This window comes from Emiliania huxleyi (genome assembly GCF_000372725.1).
Source record: "Emiliania huxleyi CCMP1516 unplaced genomic scaffold EMIHUscaffold_99, whole genome shotgun sequence".
Classification (NCBI taxonomy): Eukaryota; Haptophyta; order Isochrysidales; family Noelaerhabdaceae; genus Emiliania; species Emiliania huxleyi.
The window spans coordinates 143,585-162,489 of NW_005194698.1; the positions used below are offsets into that span (position 1 = coordinate 143,585).

At 64.5% G+C, this 18,905-nt stretch overlaps 5 protein-coding genes across 5 annotated transcripts; 2 read left to right on the plus strand and 3 right to left on the minus strand.

Moving 5' to 3' along the window:
• Positions 1 to 4,551: 4,551 nt before the first annotated feature.
• EMIHUDRAFT_221847 (hypothetical protein) lies at positions 4,552 to 5,400 on the plus strand (the record flags this gene model as incomplete). Its single annotated transcript, XM_005756079.1, has 1 exon — positions 4,552 to 5,400. The coding sequence occupies one exon, from the start codon at positions 4,552 to 4,554 to the stop codon at positions 5,398 to 5,400; it is 849 nt and encodes a 282-aa protein (XP_005756136.1).
• Positions 5,401 to 6,396: 996 nt separating this feature from the next.
• Positions 6,397 to 6,957, minus strand: EMIHUDRAFT_45086 (hypothetical protein; the record flags this gene model as incomplete). The annotated part of the gene is made up of 1 exon (XM_005756080.1): positions 6,397 to 6,957. A coding segment is annotated over one exon (561 nt), but the record flags the coding sequence as incomplete, so codon positions are not given.
• Positions 6,958 to 7,355: 398 nt separating this feature from the next.
• EMIHUDRAFT_454037 (hypothetical protein) lies at positions 7,356 to 12,583 on the minus strand (the record flags this gene model as incomplete). Its single annotated transcript, XM_005756081.1, has 13 exons — positions 7,356 to 7,803; positions 7,897 to 7,941; positions 8,179 to 8,205; positions 8,270 to 8,392; positions 8,477 to 8,592; positions 8,780 to 8,976; positions 9,047 to 9,115; positions 9,183 to 9,371; positions 9,867 to 10,119; positions 10,191 to 10,270; positions 10,344 to 10,481; positions 10,700 to 10,993; positions 11,207 to 12,583. Coding segments are annotated over 13 exons (3,354 nt in total), but the record flags the coding sequence as incomplete, so codon positions are not given.
• Positions 12,584 to 14,822: 2,239 nt separating this feature from the next.
• On the minus strand, positions 14,823 to 17,132 carry EMIHUDRAFT_439379 (hypothetical protein). Its single transcript, XM_005756082.1, has 9 exons — positions 16,572 to 17,132; positions 16,336 to 16,498; positions 16,217 to 16,258; positions 16,084 to 16,142; positions 15,829 to 15,870; positions 15,592 to 15,645; positions 15,416 to 15,514; positions 15,303 to 15,337; positions 14,823 to 15,219 (listed from the first exon to the last, which is right to left on the minus strand). The coding sequence occupies exons 1-9, from the start codon at positions 17,124 to 17,126 to the stop codon at positions 15,135 to 15,137; spliced, it is 1,134 nt and encodes a 377-aa protein (XP_005756139.1). The 5' UTR covers positions 17,127 to 17,132; the 3' UTR covers positions 14,823 to 15,134.
• Positions 17,133 to 17,380: 248 nt separating this feature from the next.
• On the plus strand, positions 17,381 to 18,878 carry EMIHUDRAFT_439380 (hypothetical protein). The gene has a single exon (XM_005756083.1). The coding sequence runs from the start codon at positions 17,425 to 17,427 to the stop codon at positions 18,643 to 18,645; it is 1,221 nt and encodes a 406-aa protein (XP_005756140.1). The 5' UTR covers positions 17,381 to 17,424; the 3' UTR covers positions 18,646 to 18,878.
• The last annotated feature ends 27 nt before the right edge of the window (positions 18,879 to 18,905 follow it).

Below are 18,905 nucleotides of genomic sequence, written 5' to 3' on the forward strand. Positions count from 1 at the left end.
CCTTGAGTGACCGGGAGAGCGGGTTCACCCAGGCAATGAAACTGCAAATTTTACCCCCACATTGGTGGAGCTATACGTGCGAAGTAGGTGGGTAGTTACCATAGAGTAGAGACAGGCTGGGTCGGGACACCCCAGAGGTAGGGGTGACCACTGTGAAGAGCAGGTACGGTACACCAGGTGGTCACGGAGCCTTACAGTCCACTCGGCTGGGTCGCAGCTGCCTCTGCGCGTCCTGTGGATGTACCTTTGTCGCGCGCCGGAGATGACTCGACGCCGCTGAGATCGGAGATTCAAGCTCTGACAGGTCGCACGTCGCTCCTTTGACGCCGACGTGACTCACCCGTGCAGATCACATCAGGACACGGTCTCGACGCGCTCGGTACGACGCCTGCGACCCGTCTTGGGTCAAGTGGCACGACGCTCATCGCGCCTACCAGCGCTGCCGTACAGGTTGCCACGACGAGGTCGAGCACGCTTCTATACGCTCGCCCAGCCTCCCTTTCCATCCCATTAGGCAGCATGGGAACGGTGGCGAGCAGACGCAAAGCCTACGAGGGGTGGTGGAACCACATGTCGCGGCTACTGCCGGCTCGACCCCACGATAGCCTCCGGAGGCTGACTTTGCGGCACCATCATCGGACGATGTCGACGAGTTGGGTCGCGCTCGCGGTAGCCAGGTAGCCCCCCATACTAGTAGCACCGGCCATGGCCGCAGGAAGCTCGGGGGAGGGCGCTGGGAGCAACACGGAGCTCCGTTGGACGCGTTTTCAAGATTAGCGTGTCAGAGTGAATTGGAACTAGCCAAATGAGACATCGAACACTACACCCGGTGGCCGGTCCGGAATATCTCCAAGGATTGCGCGCACCCAATTTTCACCCTTCAGGAAGCGTCTCCCGCGAGAACGCGCTGCCGCCGCAGATTCAGTAAACGGGGGGGGGGGAGGGGTGTGCCCGCTGTCGAAGAGCCCGCTGTCGAAGAGTGAGCTCGGCGCGCCCCGCCTTGAGAATCACCAAATATGGAGCCGCCAGTTGCTCCGGACGAAGCGTGTCCTCCGGACCTGAATCGAGCAAAGCCGCCGCTCAAGGACCGACTGCCCCTTGCCTGGCTTGTCCTCCTTCTCGCTGGGCTGCTCGGCTGTGTCAGCGTCGTCGCCGGCGTCTGCGGATCGGGCAAGTGCCGTCGCAGCGACCACCCCCCGCCCCCACCGCCGCACCTCGTCATCGCAACCTCCAGCCGCACCGGAGACGTGCTCTTTGCAACTACCTCGACCTTTTACTCGAGCATCGAAAGCCCAGAGGTCTTCAATGACTGGCACCCGAGATTCAGTGAGGACCTGCGGCGGCTGATCCAGCAGCAAACCGAGGTGGCACCCGAGGGCGTCGTAACACGGGTGGCGCAGGCATCGGTCAGGGTGGAGAGTGACATCCTACTGACCTCGCTCGAGGACTGCGAGCAGGTCAGCGAATGGCTCGGCAGGCTTAAGGCCCAGGATATGACACGCCTTCTGTCATTGCCGGTGTCGAGGAAAGAATCCATCGATCCCTATTACGCCTGCCGACGGACCGCGTGGCCGCCACCCCCGTCTGCTCCGCCGTCGCCCAACCAACCACCTTCGCCGACGCCGCCACCCTCCTCGCCGCCGTCGCCGCCAGCGCCGCCCGGCTCTCCACCGTCACCGCCGTCGCCCCCCCATCCTCCAGAGCATCCGCCTGGTCCACCCGTCGCGCCGCCTCCCTCGTCGCCACCCCCTTTACTTCCGCCCCCTTCCTGTATGGAGCAGCTTCAGTCTAATCTCAGTGCCTATGACAGGGCACACATGGTCGAAAGTGCGGCCAGGGCCGCCGAAGAGGCGTATGAAGCAGCCGGGGACAAAGACAAGGCGGAGATGGCAAGGAACATCGCGATAGAGGCTAAAAATTTGGCCGATCAGGTACAGAAGCCGAACAACAAGGCGGAAATAGCAAGGGCGACCATTAAGATTGCGACCGAGATCGCGCCAATCGTTTCAAACTTCCTGGTACCCGGGAGTGGAGAGCTCGTAAAAGCATTCGGCTCGGTCCTTGGCATTCTCTTTGAAGACCGTTCCACAACTCCCCAGCTCACAAGGGAAGACGTGGAGGCTGCCGTGCTTAGTGCTCTTTCCAGCTTCAACATAGATCAGGAGAAGTTCAAGTTTCGGTCCATCGCCGAGGTGCTCAACATAAAAATGATGGCCTACAACTACCACCGAGAGATTGCGCTGACGCCAGAGCTATTTGGCGAAGGCTGGGGTTCGGTATTCGCGCTGGACCGCACTGAGTTGTCCGGCTATGGCACTCAGGTTGAATCGGCCTGGCTGAGCATGGTTGGTGGAACGGGGTCATTCCTCTACACCACTTTTAAGCCGTTGAAGATGTTCGACGAGAAGTGCTACGATACCTGCAACCCCGACAGAAGTAACGGAGGGTTCGCCATTGCTGATTCTTGCAAAGTCGACGCGGGCTTGAAAAGCAAGTTTGAACAGTTTTACGCGGCCGTGGTTGAATATCAGTATGTGACCGTACAGATGTCGATGCTCAACTCTGTCATCCAAGCCAACGCCCACTATCTCCAGCAGTGTGCGCCGTCTGCTTACGAGACGTACGAGTTCGCACTTGCCTCCTACTTTTTTGAGGTTGCTCCAGCAGTGTCCCGAGGAAGAAAAGTTGAAAGCACCCTCAGCCGACTCAAAGGGTGTTACGCATTGACGGTGCCTGACGGGGGACCCGCGAATGCCAAGTGGGGCGATCGTACAGGGTGGTGGCCTTGGGAGCAGCACTGCAGCAACTCAGGGTCACATCCCGCGGATATGGTTTGCAACTATGCGTACGCCAACGGAAAGTGCAGTGGTGCAGTGGGTAATCCCTGCGGGGATAACACGGTCAACGTCGATCCGAGTGGTACGTATTCACACAATGATGCCGCGGAACGCCTAGCAGAAGGCTGCAGGAAAAACGAGCCCATGTTCGGCGTCGGCCACATTTGTTCAAAGGATAAAGACTACAATCTTGGACAAGATCAATGTGCGAATCCAGCTCCACCTTCTGAATTCTCTCCCAAGATGGATTGCGGCAAGGACAACCTTAAGTTGGCATTCCCATCCGGTCTGTGTTTTTCCCCAACATCCTACCTTCTATACAACACCTGCGCCAGCCAAAACTACTGCGTCATTCCGAATGCAAAGGTGGCGAATGGCAACCGTGCCAACGAACTCAAGCAATGCATCAAAATCTTTACCGAAGCGACGCAATGGCTGTAGAGTCAGCCCGAACATCCGCGAAGTTGGCCATCGCGACTTCGCGAGCGTCCTCGCGATCGGGAGTGAGCGGCGATAGAGCTATACAGATTGTGGCACGGCATCTTTCTGCCACGAGAGTAGCCACTCCCATAAGGAGGAGAGTCGTGTGCCGTCTTTCTTCAACTCTCGCTTCACCTTCAGTCCGAGAAAAAAGAAAAGAGCGTCATCGATGTCGCGGAAACGACCGTCGGTCGTGGGGTGTTGGGAGTTGGTTGCTTTCCCCAGGATTAGTCTTCTCTCAACCGCGGGCGGACGAACCTAGCTCCTAGGGTGGATGAGGTGGGGGAAAGGAAGACGCACGTTGCCAGGAGGGCCGCTGCGCCCCATCGCGTACATCAAGAGAGAGAGAGTACATCAAGCAGCTCGAGGACCTCCAGATCGCCAACAATGGGGAGCGCAGCTTCGAGCGGCGGCGTATTGCTGACTTGGAGGCGCAGATGCTGGCCGGAGATGTCTCGCAGCTGAGCCTGGAGGAAGCCCAAACTCTCGAAGAGCAGCGCAACAAGGCGCGACCAGCTCATCTTCCTGCGCAACGTCAACCTGTCTGACGGGGCCGAGGCCGACATGCACGCAACCCTCTTCACAGACACGATGCCTGAGGAGTTCGACGAGGACGAGCTCTACTGCCACAAGACCCTCTCCCCTGGCACCTTTGCCGACCACGACGACTTGGTGACGCGCTGCTCCCTCTTCTGGTGGGAGGTTATCGCGTGCCAGTGCAAGGCCAAGGGCGATCCGCAGGCTTCCACCTCGTCTGCTGCCTCGACCTCGTCCTCCTCGCCGGCACCGAACGTGTCTCCAACCGAGCCGGTGGCCGACATCTGCACTACGCCGGGCTGTACGCTCGGAGAAGAAGAACCCGGCGGAGCAGGTCTGCTTCTACTGCAAGCAGGGGCGCACCGGCCACATCGACGAGGCCATGGCGGGGTCCAGCAGCTCGCTTTGAGCCTTTCCTCTTCAACGAATGCAACTTCACGCTCCATCTCCATCCACGGTGGACCCTTTGCGGAGACTCGGTCGTGTGACCGTGTGTGTGACGCACCTTGGATTTAAAAACGGTGCACGGCCACTGCGCGTGTTTATCTTCTGTTACACGGCTCGAGATTTGGCTCTTGTTTTGCCTTTGCGGCGTGTTGGCTGTTACGACTTACACCTTTCCATTTGACCCGCGGGCGTCGCCGTCGGACAGACTCCACTTCGTATAGTAAAAAACGTAAAGTGCCCGCCGTTCTCCATGGCGCGCGTAGCTATGACAGGGACCGCGGCCGCGGACCCGGCGGCGGACGGGGCTGGCGCGCAAGCGCCGGCCACCGTCGTGCCGCCGGGGATGCGCAGCGGACGCTGGAATAGCTCCGATCGCGCGCAACTGGAGGACGCGGTGAGTGTCGCAAGGCTGTTCGGTGCGTCTTGTGTCAGGGTGATAAGGCCTGGCTACGCGACCATCGAGGTCGACCTGAAGCACGAGAAGGCCGCGGGCGACCGCGAGTCGGTGCAGGCGGCGGAGCGCTCGTACATCGAGCGCACCGCGCCGAAGAAGAAGGAGCCCACCAAGGAGCAGCTCGCGGCTCGAGCCGCGGCACGCAAGGCCAAGAAGGACCGGCAGAAGGCGCGCCGGGCGACGGAGGCTGGCGAGCGCGCCGCGAGCGAGGCCGAGCGCGCGGAGGCCCCGCGGGCGCAGCTGCGCGAGAACATCCAGTACGTGATGGCCGGGCTGCGGTCTGCAGCTGCGCAGGCGCGCAGCCAGGCCGGGTCCAAAATGGGGGTCGAATACTCGCTGCCCCCGGAGAGGGACGACGGGTATCGACGCGGCCCCAGCAAGGTGTACGCCACAGTTCCCCAGGGGACCGTGGCGACGACCGTCGCCTCGGACTGGCTCGCGAACGAGCTGGCCGAGCACGGAGAGATCGATGCGGCATACCGCGACCGCATAGTCATGCACCTGATGACGGCCGCCGGCGCCTCGGCGCCGGCCGACGCCGTGTTCAGGTTCACGGCTGGCGACGCGATGCAGACCGAGGACGACGACGAGGACGCTGACCGCTCCGAGGATTATTCCGACGACGGGAGGGCGTCCGACTTGTAGCTGGCCTCACCCATATCTTACCCTCTGCCCCCCCCTCCTGCTACCCCCCAGGCTAGATGGTCACAGATAGCCCCACACAGCCCCTTACCCCTTCACCCTCGCCTCGCTGCTTGGTGTTTCTGAACACGTAGACGACCACGCTGTGGGGGTTGTGTTATAGGAGTAGGAGTGGGGTGCAGGTTGAGCTCACCCACGGCACCGGGCCGGTGCTTGCACTTTGAATGCCGTGGGGCTCCTGCCCGTGTCCCGGGCGTGGAGATGCGAGGGTCGCCCCCCCTTGCCCCACCACTTTGTGTGTGTGGAGACGTTTACCTTACCTTACCTTAGTAAAAAACCGCACCGCCACCGGCCACCAGCCACGCTCTCTACGCCTGCCTGGATCATGTATTAGGATGCATCATGTTCATGTGTGTTATGTGATGCTGCATCATGCATGGGATTCCATGTGACACCGCCGTGCCGAAAGCCAGCCACCGACCCCGTCTCCCTCCCCTCCCCGGCCCCCTCCCCCTCCCCTCCGTCTCCCGCCAGAGTGCCTCTCGGCGCCGGCCGCTCCGCCCCCCTCTCCCGCCGGGGCGCCGCCGCTCTGCCAGCCTCACGCGGGCGCGTCCCGCGGCTCAACGAGGACCTCGTTGACCTATGCGGACGTGCCAAGGACGTGTGGGTGGGACGTGTCACGCCTTCGCGGCTCGACGACCTCCTCCCGGGGGCGGACCGCGACGTGCGGCGGCTGCGACAGGGCCCACACGACGGTGTCTGCGACGTCGAGCGGGTCGAGCCAGACGTTGCGGTCCTTGGACGGCTGCGCGTAGATGCCGCGCGCCTAAGGGGCAGACCGGTGTGCGTCGCGCGAGGAGAGACGGGCACGGTGAGGAGTACAAGGGGAGGGCGGGTGCGGCGTAGAGAGGAGCGACAAGCGCGGTGCATCGCGGGAGCAGAGACGCGGGGCCGCTGCGCGTAGCGAGCGCGCGCCTCCTCGTCGGTCGTGCAAGCGGGGAGCTCGGAGCGGCAGTCGCCCGGCTGCACGGTCGTCACCTTGACGCCCGTACCGACGCACTCGGCGCGCAAGCCCTGCGAGACCGCCTCGTTGAAGAACTTTGTGCCGCTGTAGACGGAGAGGCCGGGGAAGGCCTTGCGGCCCGCGTCCGAGGTGATTGTGAGGATGTGGCCTCTGCCGCGCGAGAGCATGCCGGGCAGCACCGCCCCGACGGCGTTGAGCATGCCCTTGCAGTTGACGTCGACCGCCTGCGCCCACTCGTCCTCGTGCAGGTTCTTCATCAGCGTGTAGTGCATCACGCCCGCGTTGGACACCAGCACGCTCACAGGGCCGAGCGCACCCTCCGCCTCGCGCACGCACGCCTTGACGGACGCCCGGTCGGTCACGTCCGCAACCACGGCGAGGGTGGGCACGCCGTGCGCGCGGGACAGCTCCCCCGCCAGCGCCTCGATCCGCCCCTTCCGCCGTGCCGCCAGGCAGACCGCCGCACCCGCCGCAGCGAGCTGCCGCGCGATCGCCGCGCCGATCCCGCCCGAGGCCCCGGTGACGACGGCGACCTGGCCGGTGAAGCGGCGCGGCTCAGGCAAGCCCGAGATTACCCGAGATTACCCGAGATTCGACCTGGCCGGTGAGGCGGCGCGGCTCGGCGCCCCCGGCCGCGCCCCCGACCGCCGGCCGCGGGAAGACGCCAGCGTCGAGGAGGTGCCAGCAATACTCGCGCACGAGCGCGATGTCGAGAGGCGGGTAGGCGCCCGCGCCGCGACGGCTGCAGACGGCGCGCAAGGCGGCGCTCTCGAAGGAGGCGGTGGCGTCGTTGGCGGCGAGTGCCTGTCCACAGACACACGGCCGTGAAGGGGCGCAGGCGGGAACGGCTGCGCGCGGCGGCGGCGACACCTCCGGAGTGGCCAGTGGACTCAGCAGGTCCCACAGCGGGCGGAGGATGGCTTGCGCCGCCTCCGACGCGCCGCCGGCGGCAGCCTCGAGCCGCTCGCGGAAGGTTGCGTACGGCAGCGACTCGACCGCGACGCCGCAGCTCCGCGCCGCGTCGAGCACGGCGTCCCAAGGCAGAGTCGCGTCGGAGTTGACCAAGTTGTACGCCTGGCCGACCGCGCCAGAGTCGCCCGAGAGGGCCACGACTGCGCGCGCCGCAAAGTCGACCGGCGTCAGCTCGCAGCTCCACCCGCCGACTCCGCCAGGCGCCGCGCCGAGCAGCGCGCAGCCAACCAGCATCAGAAAGTTGGAGTCGGAGCTGTTCCAGCCAGCGGCGGCGACCTTGTCCGAGAGAGAGCTCGGCCCGCCTCGCGACCGCTCGGCGGCGTCGAGCGCAGCCTTGACCTGCTCTGCGGCGTCGAAGCGGGGCGTGCGCCCGATCGACACGTTCTCGGCGTGGATGAGCTGGCGCGTGCCTGCAGGGGGGGGGGGGCGTGTCACGCGCGTGTCACGGGCGTGTCACGGGCGTGTCATCGGCGTGTCATCGGCGCGGAGGAGCGAACGCGCGCCTCGCGGTCGGATGGCGGCGCGCGGGTCGCACCCACCAAGGTTGCCTAAATGGCGCACACGCGGGGAGCGTGAAGGGCAGAGACGCAGAGACGCAGAGGTGTCTCAGCCGGCGATGGCTTGCCTGGCCGGACGATGGTCGTGGGCAGGCGGGTAATCTCGGGTAGTCTCGGGTAATCTCGGGTAATCTCGGGCTTGCCTGGCCGGACGATGGTCGTGGGCAGGCGGGTAATCTCGGGTAATCTCGGGTAGTCTCGGGTAGTCTCGGGTAATCTCGGGCTTGCCTGGCCGGACGATGGTCGTGGGCAAGCCTCGCTTGGCCGCCTAATTAATAATTAGTAGTTAATTAATAGTTCATTAGTTAGTTAATTAGCCCTCGCTTGGCCGCCTCGCGCACAAGCAGCTCCGCCACGCACTTGGACTGCGCGTAGCCGGTCGTGAGAAGGGGCAGCTCGGCGTCCAAGTCGGCCTCGCCTTCTGCGTGCGGTCCGCGCGTGCCTGAGGGAGGGAGAGGGGGGGGCGGTGTGAAAGAGGACTCACACTCGGCCTCGCCCTCTCTTCCGCGCGCGGGCCGCGCGTCGCCTGGCCGAAAGACGGCGTCGGTCGAGACGTAGGTCACCGGCTTCACCTTGTGGTCCATCGCGAAGTGGAGCACGCGCGTGGTCGACACGACGTTGTCTCTGCGCAGGCCCGCGTACCTGCGGTTAGGGTTAGGGTTAGGGTTAGGGTTAGGGTTAGGACGTTGTCCCTGCGCAGGGCGCGCGTACCTGCGGCACACACTCCGACAGAGCCGCTCAGCCCAGAACCTCAGCCGAGCGAGAGACATCGCGCCCACTTCCCCACCACCGACACTGCTCACGGGTGACTAGCTAGGGCATCGCGCACGGGAAGACGAGGTTGACGCGCGCGGCGGCGTGGATGACGCGGTCGACCACAGTGGCGAGGTACTGGTAGTGGTCGTTGGAGAGGCCCAGGCTCTTGAGAGCGGTGTCGCCCTCGATGCCCTCGATGCGCGCCGCCCACCCGCCCTCGGACTCCCAGAGCCCGAACCGCTCCAGCGTGCCCATCACGCGCTCGAGCGCCTGTTCACAGTTGCAGGTGTGAAGGAGACGCTCTCACGGTGCCAGCGTGCCCCTCACGGCGTCGAAGCGCCGTCTCCGTCGCCGACGCGCGCACGAGGCAAAAGATGGTCTTCGGCCCTCTCTCCCCCGCCGCGAGCAGCTCGCGCAGCACGAAGGCGCCTAATTGATAATTAATAGCTCATTAATAGTTAATTAGCCGCGAGCAGCTCGCGCAGCACGAAGGCGCCGAGGAAGCCGGTCGCCCCGGTGAGCAAGACGCACTCGCCCGCGCAGCCGAGCTGCAGCGGCTCCTCCCGCGCCTTGCACCCCTCCTCCCGCCCCCCCTCCGCCCCGAGAGCCAGCAGCGACGAGTAGCTCCCCACGCGACTCGCCGACTGCGACGAGCAGCTGTCGACCCGCCTAATAATATTATTAATTATATATTATTAGTAGCTGTCGACCCGCCTGCTCGCGAGAGAGAGAGAGTTGCGTGCCAGTCAGTGGAGAGGAGCCGAGAGGAGCCGAGAGGAGCCGAGAGGAGCCGAGAGGAGCCGAGAGGAGCCGAGAGGAGCCGAGAGGAGCCGAGAGGAGCCGAGAGGAGCCGAGAGGAGCCGAGCGGAGCCGAGAGGAGCCGAGCGGAGCCGAGAGGAGCCGAGAGGAGCCGAGAGGAGCCGAGAGGAGCCGAGAGGAGCCGAGCGGAGCCGAGAGGAGCCGAGAGGAGCCGAGAGGAGCCGAGCGGAGCCGAGAGGAGCCGAGCGGAGCCGAGAGGAGCCGAGCGGAGCCGAGAGGAGCCGAGAGGAGCCGAGAGGAGCCGAGAGGAGCCGAGAGGAGCCGAGAGGAGCCGAGAGGAGCCGAGAGGAGCCGAGAGGACTCGAGAGGACCCGAGAGTACCCGAGAGGACCCGAGAGGACCCGCCTGCTCGCGAGAGAGACGCCGTGCCAGTACGCGCGCAGAGCCGAGTCGAAGCCGACGGGCATGCCGCCCGCCAGGGCCGCAATCTCCTTCTCCACGACGGAGCGGGGGAGGGGCGTGTGCGGGGCCTTGTCCGCGCGGCTGGCTCCGTCAGCGTCGAGGTGCGCGGACAGCTCTCGGATGGTGGGGTGCTCGAAGAGGGAGGCGACGCGCACCGCCGGGTAGCCTCCCTGGTTGAGCGCGGCGATCAGCCTCGTCGCGCGGAGGGAGTGCCTAATTAATGAAGTAATTAACTGTTAATTAACCATTACTTGTTAATTAGCCTCGTCGCGCGGAGGGAGTGCCCCCCCTGGTCGAAGAAGGACTCCTCGGGGTCGACCATCGCAGCGGGCAGCTCGAGGACCTCTGCCCACACCTTGGGTTAGGGTTAGGATAGGGTTAGGGTTAGGGTTAGGGTTAGGGTTTAGCTTGAGCACCTCTGCCCACACCTTGCCCACCGCAGCCTCGGTCGGCGTGCGCAGCTGCGGCCCCCGCGCACCGCCGCTGCTCTCGACGAAGCGGAGGAGCTCCGGCAGCGTCCTCGGCAGCGCCTTGTGGTCGAGCTTGCCCGAGACCTCGTTGGTCGGGAGCTCGTCCATCGGGACGATGAAGGACGGGACCTAATTAATTAATTAATTAATCAATAGATCTCGTTGGTCGGGAGCTCGTCCATCGGGACGATGAAGGACGGGACCTAATTAATTAATTAATTAACTAATAGACCTCGTTGGTCGGGAGCTCGTCCATCGGGACGATGAAGGACGGGACCTAATTAATTAATTAATTAATAGATCTCGTTGGTCGGGAGCTCGTCCATCGGGACGATGAAGGACGGGACCATGTAGTGCGGCACGGCCGCGTGCAGCTCCGCGCGCGCCTGGCGCGGCGCCGCCTCGCCGGCGCTGCCCCCGTCTCGCTCTCTCTCGAAGACGACGAAGGCGGCGAGATGCTTGTCCGTCCCCTCCTCGCCCACCACGCGAACCACGCACGAGGTGACCCCCTGGCACTGCAGCAGCGCCGCCTCGACGGCGCGCAGCTCCACCGAGTAGCCGCGTATCTTCTGCATCGAGTCGTGCCGCCCCAAGATCTCAAGCGTCCCGTCCGGCCGCAGCCTGATTAATTAACTAGTTAACGATTAATTAACTATCAATGATCAAGATCTCAAGCGTCCCGTCCGGCCGCAGCCTGATTAATTAACTAGTTAACGATTAATTAACTATCAATCAAGATCTCAAGCGTCCCGTCCGGCCGCAGCCTGATTAATTAACTGGTGAACGATTAATTAACTATCAATGAAGATCTCAAGCGTCCCGTCCGGCCGCAGCCTGCCCCAGTCGCCCGTGTCGTACAGCCGCGAGTAGAGGGCGGGCGAGGCCGCGTCCTGGCCGGGCGTCTGCGGCGCGGGCGTCGCCGAGAGGGAGGGAGGCCGCGGGAGGAACTTCTTGGCGGTGAGGTCGGGCCGCTGCAAGTACCCGCGCGCGAGGCAGGGACCGGAGACGAACACCTCGCCCGGCAAGCCGAGCGGGACGGGGCGGAGAGCCTTTGCGGCGTCCGCCCCTCGCTGCGCCTCGCCCGACTTCTCCGCCTGGTTCGCGTCCTCCAGGATGAGCACCTCGACCCCGTCCAACAGCGGGCCGGTCGAGCAGTACTTTCCTTCGGGCGGCGGCGTGGCGGCGAGGTCGACCATGGACACGTCGTGGCACTCGGAGATGGAGTAGAGGTTGAGCAGCTTGAGGCCGGCGGGGGCGAGAGAGAGCACCCGCGCGCGCAGCTCCGCCGTCGCCACCTCGCCGCACAGCACGACCACGCGGAAGGCGGCAAAGGCGCGCCGCAGCTCGTCGCCAGAGGCGAGGGCGGGCGAGTCGAGCACAGCCTCGAGGAGGGAGGGCGTGAAGAGCATGCGGGTGACGGCGTGCCGCTCCAGGAAGGAGGAGAGGGCGGGAGGGTCGTAGATGACCGAGTCCGGCACCACGACCAGCGTCGCCCCCTGCAGCAGCGGCCGCAGCATCTCCCAGACGAAGAAGACGTTGCATGCCTCGCGGTCGGAGCCGTCCGCCGCGTACGGCGCGTGGTGCGCGCGGTGGGAGTACGAGAGGACGGAGCCGCGGTGCGGGCAGGAGATGCCCTTCGGCTCGCCCGTCGTCCCGCTAGAGTAGACGCAGTACGCGAGCGACTCGAGGCTCGTCGCCAGCGACGGGAGAGCCGCCAGCTCGGCCGGCAGCAGCGCACAAGCCTCCTCCCAGCCGGGATCGAGGCAGAGGCGCGGCGCGTCGGCGGGCAGCTTTGCCGCCTGGCTCTCTAGCGTCAGCGTCAGCACCGGCTTCGCCTCGGCGAGCACACGCCGCAGCATCTCCGCCGGGTAGCCGACCTCCAGAGGGAGGTAGGCGCCGCCCGCTGACAGCGCCGCGATGTAGCCGACGGCAAACTCGAGGCAGCGCGGCATGAAGATGGGCACGACCGGCTGCTCCTCGCTCACGCCGCGGTGCCGCAGCGACAGGGCCAGGGTCTGTGTCTGCCGCTTGAGCTCTGTGTAGGTGAGCTCCCGCTCCTGGTCGATGACGGCGATCCGGTCGGGTGTCCGCGCCACCTGCTGGTGGAAGAGCTCGTGCAGCGGCGAGTCTGGGTAGACAAACTTGCCCGGGCCCACGCCGTTGTGGCCATTGGCGTGGCCGCTCATGAGCAGCTAGAAATCCTAGCACGCGTGGGGGTGAAGGTGCTCGGAGCTTCCACGCGGTTGAATTCTTCTTTTGTTTTTTGTTTTTATTTACTGTTTTCTATTTCCGTTGTACGTGGCTCTTCCGTACATTCCCGGAGGAGGACTGCTGACAGGGTTTGCGATGAGCGTGACGATGAGGAGTGCGGCGAAGGGTTTCTTCTGTCTCGCGTCCACCCATACAACAAAACTCTCTCTCTCTCTCTCCCATACCGCGCTGGTGTCCAGTCCGAGCCAGGCTGTTCTTCGCCTTCCTACCTAACCTAACCTTTATTGAGTTGTTGCCGCCGCCTTTTGCCATTGGGCGCCCGCCGCGCGAAACTAGGGTCGCGTAGATCGCGTTGCACCACCTCGCCACCCAACGCGGCCAAAGGATACATGCATCAACCTTCTTCCCCTCGAGAACCCGCGGCGGCGATGGCAACCGCGCGGCGCCCGCTCATGTTTACCGCGCGTCAGCGCGGCGAGCCGCCCGTGAGCTGTGCATTTTGCCTGGACCCCTGTGAGGTGTCCGAGAGGCAGCCCATCCTCACCTGCTCCCGCTGCAACGCCATCGTGCACGAGGCTTGCTGGTCGGCCTACGTCAGCGCGAACTTGGGCGCGTCCATGCTCGCGGCGAGGCAAGATGGTTTCGACTCGATGGAGGGCATTCGGCGACTGCATCGCTGCATCTCCTGCCGCGCATGCGTACACAGTTTGCCAAACGTCGGAGAAGCTCGCCTCGTCAGGACGCCACCTCGGCGGAAGCTGTCGCTGCGCGCTCAGATCAAGGAGCTGCAGAGGAGCGTGCGACAAAAGGAGGAGCTGCTGAGCACGATCCGCGCCAGGCGATCAAGGGTGAGCGCAGAGGCATGCGCCGCTCCCGCGGACTGCCCTTTGAGGTCGATGCGAGAGGAGGAGCAGGAAGTGTTGGGAGAGCTGGCCGCGACGCTGGCCAAATGCGCGGATGATAAGCGGGCGCGCCTCACCGAACTCACCGCGCTCCTCAGCTCCGGCGCCAACGACTCGGCGCCGTCCAAGAAGCGGAAGGGCCGGGATTGATGCCGACTGCCCAGCAGCAGGCCGGCCAGCGCCAAAGCCAAGCCAGCCGCAGGGTCGCAGTGCGCGGCGAAAGTCATAAGGGACCTCGCTGCGAGCCAGCTGAATGTAGGTTGAAGAGCGCAAAAAAAATCGCTCACTTGGGGCCGTCCGAATGTCGTCTCTACCGTCCAAGTTGTTGAACGGGAGGAGTGCACTGCACGCGAGGGTCGGTCGGCTCCTAACTAACTAGCTAGCTGTATATAGTGATCTGTGATCTTGTATATAGTCGCGATCTGCCGGCGTGCGTATGAGCGGCTCACTACTCGAGTAGCTAGAGCTCACACTAGAGGCCGTCCTCGCATTCGCTCTGTCATCATCTGTCCCGCGTCCACCCATACCGCGTTGGTGTCCAGTCCGAGCCTGGCTGTTCTTCACCTTTCTACCTACCTACCTCGCTCTCCTGGTACCCAGCGCTGGCTTCTGACTGTCGTTGCTGTCTCTCCCTGCTCGACTGTCTGTGCTTGTGCGTCTTGGGTCCGGGGTTGTAAGAAAATGAGGCAAGTTGCTGCATGCGCCGAATTGTAGGTCACGTCGGTCCGAGGTGCCACCTCGGCAAAGCCCGCGACGACAGCCTTCGCCGGCAGGCACGTGTTTGTTGTGCTCCCCATACGGGCCTAGCCGTGCTTTGCCACCGCTCGTCTCTCCGGTCCCAGCCCGCAGCCGCGCGTGACATCCCCAGGCTGCACTCACACACCGCCGCTGCTCGTCCCGCACAGGCCGAACGCTGATGGAATGATTTGGTACACCGCGCAGGAGGTGGAGAGGATCAACGCGCTGCTCCTCGCTAAGAAGCAGCAAGGTACAGGTGTCCTCCCGCCGCCCAGTTCCGAGGAGCATGGTCACATCCGGGCACTGAGCCGGGGCAGCAGCGTGGCAACCACCGCTGCCTCGCCGTCGCCCTCCGCCTTTGCCTCGCCGAAAGCTGATCGTGTGAAATGTGACGGGAACCCACTTTGCATCGCACCCACGACCCCCGCGGCGTAGGATCCCGGAAAGTGAGGAGCCCGGGCCTTCCCCTTTCTTTGAATGCCGTCTCCCGCGGTTTGCCTGTGTCTCTCGTCTACGCACACTGCCCTGTCTGAGTGCCTGTGTGTCTGTCGTTGTGGAGATGACTGCCCACTTTACCTGGTGTACTCGTAATAAAATACAGTAGAATCCCTGGCCTGCGGAGGCCACGAACAAAACACAGACTCACACGCGCTTGCGCCGGGCGCTGCGCCTGCGGCGCGGGCCGCGGGGCGCCAGCACGTGCAGAGTGCTCCGCAACGCACGCGGTCTCGGCACGCTCTCCGATGGTCCGGGGCTGTGGGACACCCTCCCCCTCTCTCTCCAAAGATGCCGCTGTGGCCTCGAACACGCTCCCGGCGGACGGGGAGGGAGGGCGCTCAGCGGCAGAGGGGTGGTGGCTGAGGCGGTGGGCGGTCTCAGGCGGGTCTCAGGCGGGGCAACGCGCGAGGGCGGCGTCGAAGGCGGGCATCTGGACCGGCTGCGAGGAGGCGAGGTTCCACGCGAACCCGAACCTACGGGTGGACGTGCAGGGCGTGCGCTGGGACGTGCCTCGGACCTCGGTGGGAGGTGGCTCCTTGGCCGAACTAGTCTATACCCGGTTCTCATGAAGAGCGTCTTGCCGAACTGGGCCTACGGGGGGGACGTGTCGCGTGTCGTGGACGCGGACAGGGAACGGAGGGGCCTTGACAAGGGGGGGGGGGGGGTCGCCATCCCCGAGCCGAGCGTGCCGCCCATGCCGCCGACCATGAAGCGCGCCATGTCACCGAGGGAGGAGGCGCGGCCCTTGGTCAGGAGGACGAAGGTCACCTACCAGCCCACACCGTGCTACCCTGTGCTCCTGCGGTGGGAGGACTCGCCCCTCGGCCCGCAGCGCGAAGGGGCACCGCGTTGAGGATGTACTGGAAGACAGTCGTACCGCACGTGGTGACGGCAAAGTCCTGTCGGCATGGGACCAGGGGCGGGTGTGTGGCGTGCGTGTGGCGTGGCGATGGCGACGTCCTTGGAAGGTGTGGGGAGGGCGCGAGGAGGAGGAGGGCCAGGTGCCAAGAGAGGGCCGTCTGTGAGCTAGATCTCGTCTCGACCTCGGCTAGATCTCGGCTAGATCTCGGCTAGATCTCGGCCTGTCCGATGTGGAGCTGGTCAAAGAGCATGTACGTATGCGCCTGGAGGTTGGGTCAGTGGAGGTTGGGTGAAGGCAGGTGGTCGGAGGTGTGAGTATGTGTGGTGTGTGTCGGGCCAGGCAAGGATTCGGAACGGCATGCTTCGGTCAGGGTTTCGTCGACGGTTTCGTCGAAGAGCACAGGAGGCGTGGGTGTGTGCGTGTGTCAGGATCCATATCGGGCTCGATCTCGGGCTCGATCTCGGCTCGATCTCGCCTGCCAGGTCGGCCCTTCCTGCCACGACGCCGGGAGCAGCGACGCCTCCTCGCTAGAGCCTACCTCTCGCATCTCCTGGCGCGAGTCAGCGAGTCGGGTGAGAGAGCCGAGGCACGCCCCGCCTCGCCACAGCCTGTCTTCTGCTGCTGCAGCAGCACGCCGCACGCGAGCCGGCCTGCGGAGGCACGCCCACACCCCTCTCATCCACGGGCCACTCGCGGCAGCGGCAGCAGGCGGCGCGCGCGGGCGGACCGATCAGGGCGGGGATGAAGATTGCAAACGAGGCGGCCGTCATCTGCGAGAAGAGGACGCCGCATCCGCGCAACTCGACGACCGCCTCGATGGCGACGAAGCCGGAGAGGATCATCGCGAGGCCTGCGGTGCCGGTCGCCTCTTCGTACCCTTGCCCGCGCGCCTAGCACCGCTTCTCCCGCACGGCTCAGTCCCTTCCGAGCAGCGTGCCTCACAACCCCTCCGGGCCCACGCGCCATGAAGAAGTCGACGAGGAAGGGCGAGCAGACCGCAAACAGGCCGTAGAAGGCGCCCATGAACGGGACGATCCGCATCGTGCCGGTGATGGCGCGCAGCGACGAGACCACGACCGACTCGCCCGTGATGCCCGCAAAGAGAAAGTAAAAGACGGGCGACGCCATCACCACGTTCGCCGCCGCCGCCACGTTCTTGCGCAGGAAGTCCTCGATCAGCTGCCGGTCGCTGATCCGATCGCTCACGCCGAGCGAGCGGAAGCCGGCCAGCAGCCCGTTGATGGCGGAGGCGCGCTGCTCGTCTGACGCGGCCATGGCGCCGAGGACGACGCCCGCGAAGAGCGCGGTCCCCTGGAAGAAGCCGGCGTCAAACTGGCCGCGCGCAAGCAGGCCCGCCTCCTCGGCCGCCGCGGTGCTCAGCTGGCGGGCGGCCGGCCGCAGCAGCGAGCCGCGCGAGCCGGCCGGGCAGGAGGCTCGCGCCACAGCCGGCGGCGCTCGGTGCAGGCTGCCTGCGCAGGCTCGCGGCGCAGCGCGGAGCGCACAAGCGGCGCGCAGCATACTGGTCGCCTGTGAGGCGGGTCGGGGCGTTTGTGAGGGCGCCGAGCGGGCCACGAGGCGCGGGAAGGGGAGGAGCAGGGTGCTTGATGAGGCGTCGGACTTGTTGCAACTGTGGTGAGAAAAGAAAACTCGCGGATTTTTTAAGAAAGGCCACTCCAGGATGTGCTTCAGCTCGAGCAAAACGCACATTGGGAAAAAAGAAATGTTGACGGCAGAAGGTTGACACGCTGCAAAGCAAGGTTGTGCTCGACGAGGTGACGCCAAGTTGACCGTGAGACACCAACCTAGACCCAGAACGATGCAGCGAGCGCGGCTCTGGTTTCTTGTGGGTCTCCTTCCTGCGGCCGTCAAGGCGCTGGCGGGCGAACCAAGTTCGTCGACAGAGGTTGCGGAGCTTCTACGAGAGATGCACCAGGAGATGGCGGCAACAGCTGCCAGGAACGATGCCAGGATGTCGGCGATGCAAGCTGAGATTGAGGCGCTCAAGTCTGCGAACGGCACGGATGCGCGCCATGCGCCCCCGCACGGCACAGGTTCGCACGGCGCGGGCGCGCTCGGCGGGGGCTCAGCTGACTTCATGGCAATGCCAAATTGCTCCATGCCTGCGCACACGATTGAAACGACCGCCATGAAGTCAGCTGCCGGCCGCCGCTGGTGCGAAATCCTGCGGTCAGCGTCGGCCGCCACGCTCATGCTCATGAGCCCGCCAAACTCCAACCCTCGCTATCAGCAGGAGGCGTACATGCGCAGCCCACGGTTTGAAGCGATTGCAGGCATGGGCTTCCACACGGACGAGAGTGGGTGTGCGGTGCCGCATTTCCTCTCGCAGCTCGGCCAGGACTGGTGGATCTACATGAATCATGCTCGTTTCATGAAGCGCCAAGGCACCTACGTCGACCTTGCGGCAAACGACGCCATGGTCATCTCCAACACCTTTTTCTTTGACACGTGCCTGGGCTGGAGAGGCGTGTGTGTCGAGCCCAATCCGGCGCACCATGCGCGGCTGCGTAGCGAGCGCACGTGCGCCCTCGAGGCGCGGGCCGTCTCCACGTGCGCAAAGTATGGAGACGCCGCACTGCAACTCGTCACACGAGATGACGCTGGCGACAAGATTGGTGGGCACTCGCACCTGGGCTCGCCAATGCCCGGTGACCGCGCGCATCGTGCATCTGTCGTCAAGATTGCGGGCTGCACCTCGTTCACGGATGCGCTCGCCTCTCAACAGATTGATCATGTCGACTTCCTCTCTCTCGATATAGAGGGCCACGAAGTGGCGGCGTTGCGGTCGCTCGATTGGGCGAAGGTCACGATCGACATCATAATCTCGGAGAATCCCAGAGTGGTGCCGCTCCTCTGCGGCGAGCAAAACTATAGCCAGGTGAGCATTTTCAGTTCTGGCCAGGCAGAGCGCGCATACCTACGACCAGGCTTCCGATTGCTCGCTGAGGTGAACGGCGAACAAGTGCATCGGGTGCCACGGCCAAAAGGCATGGGCGGCGGGCGGGTTCGGCGGCGTTGACCTTCGTTGCGCGTTGGCACATAACATATTGCCAGCACAGCATACAGCAAGATGGCGTGGCTGTTCTCGCGCGCGTCACATACAAGTTTGTGCTCCTCCTTCGCTGTCCCATCTCCTCATCTCTTTCCCACCTAGGCGGGGCGGTGGGGGGGCGGCGGGCGCGGAGTGCTGGGTGCGGTGCGGTGCGTGCAATCGTGTGTTTGGCGTCATGTTGTGTGTGCCTTCGCTTGTTTTATTAATAATTATCGAAGTTTAGCTCA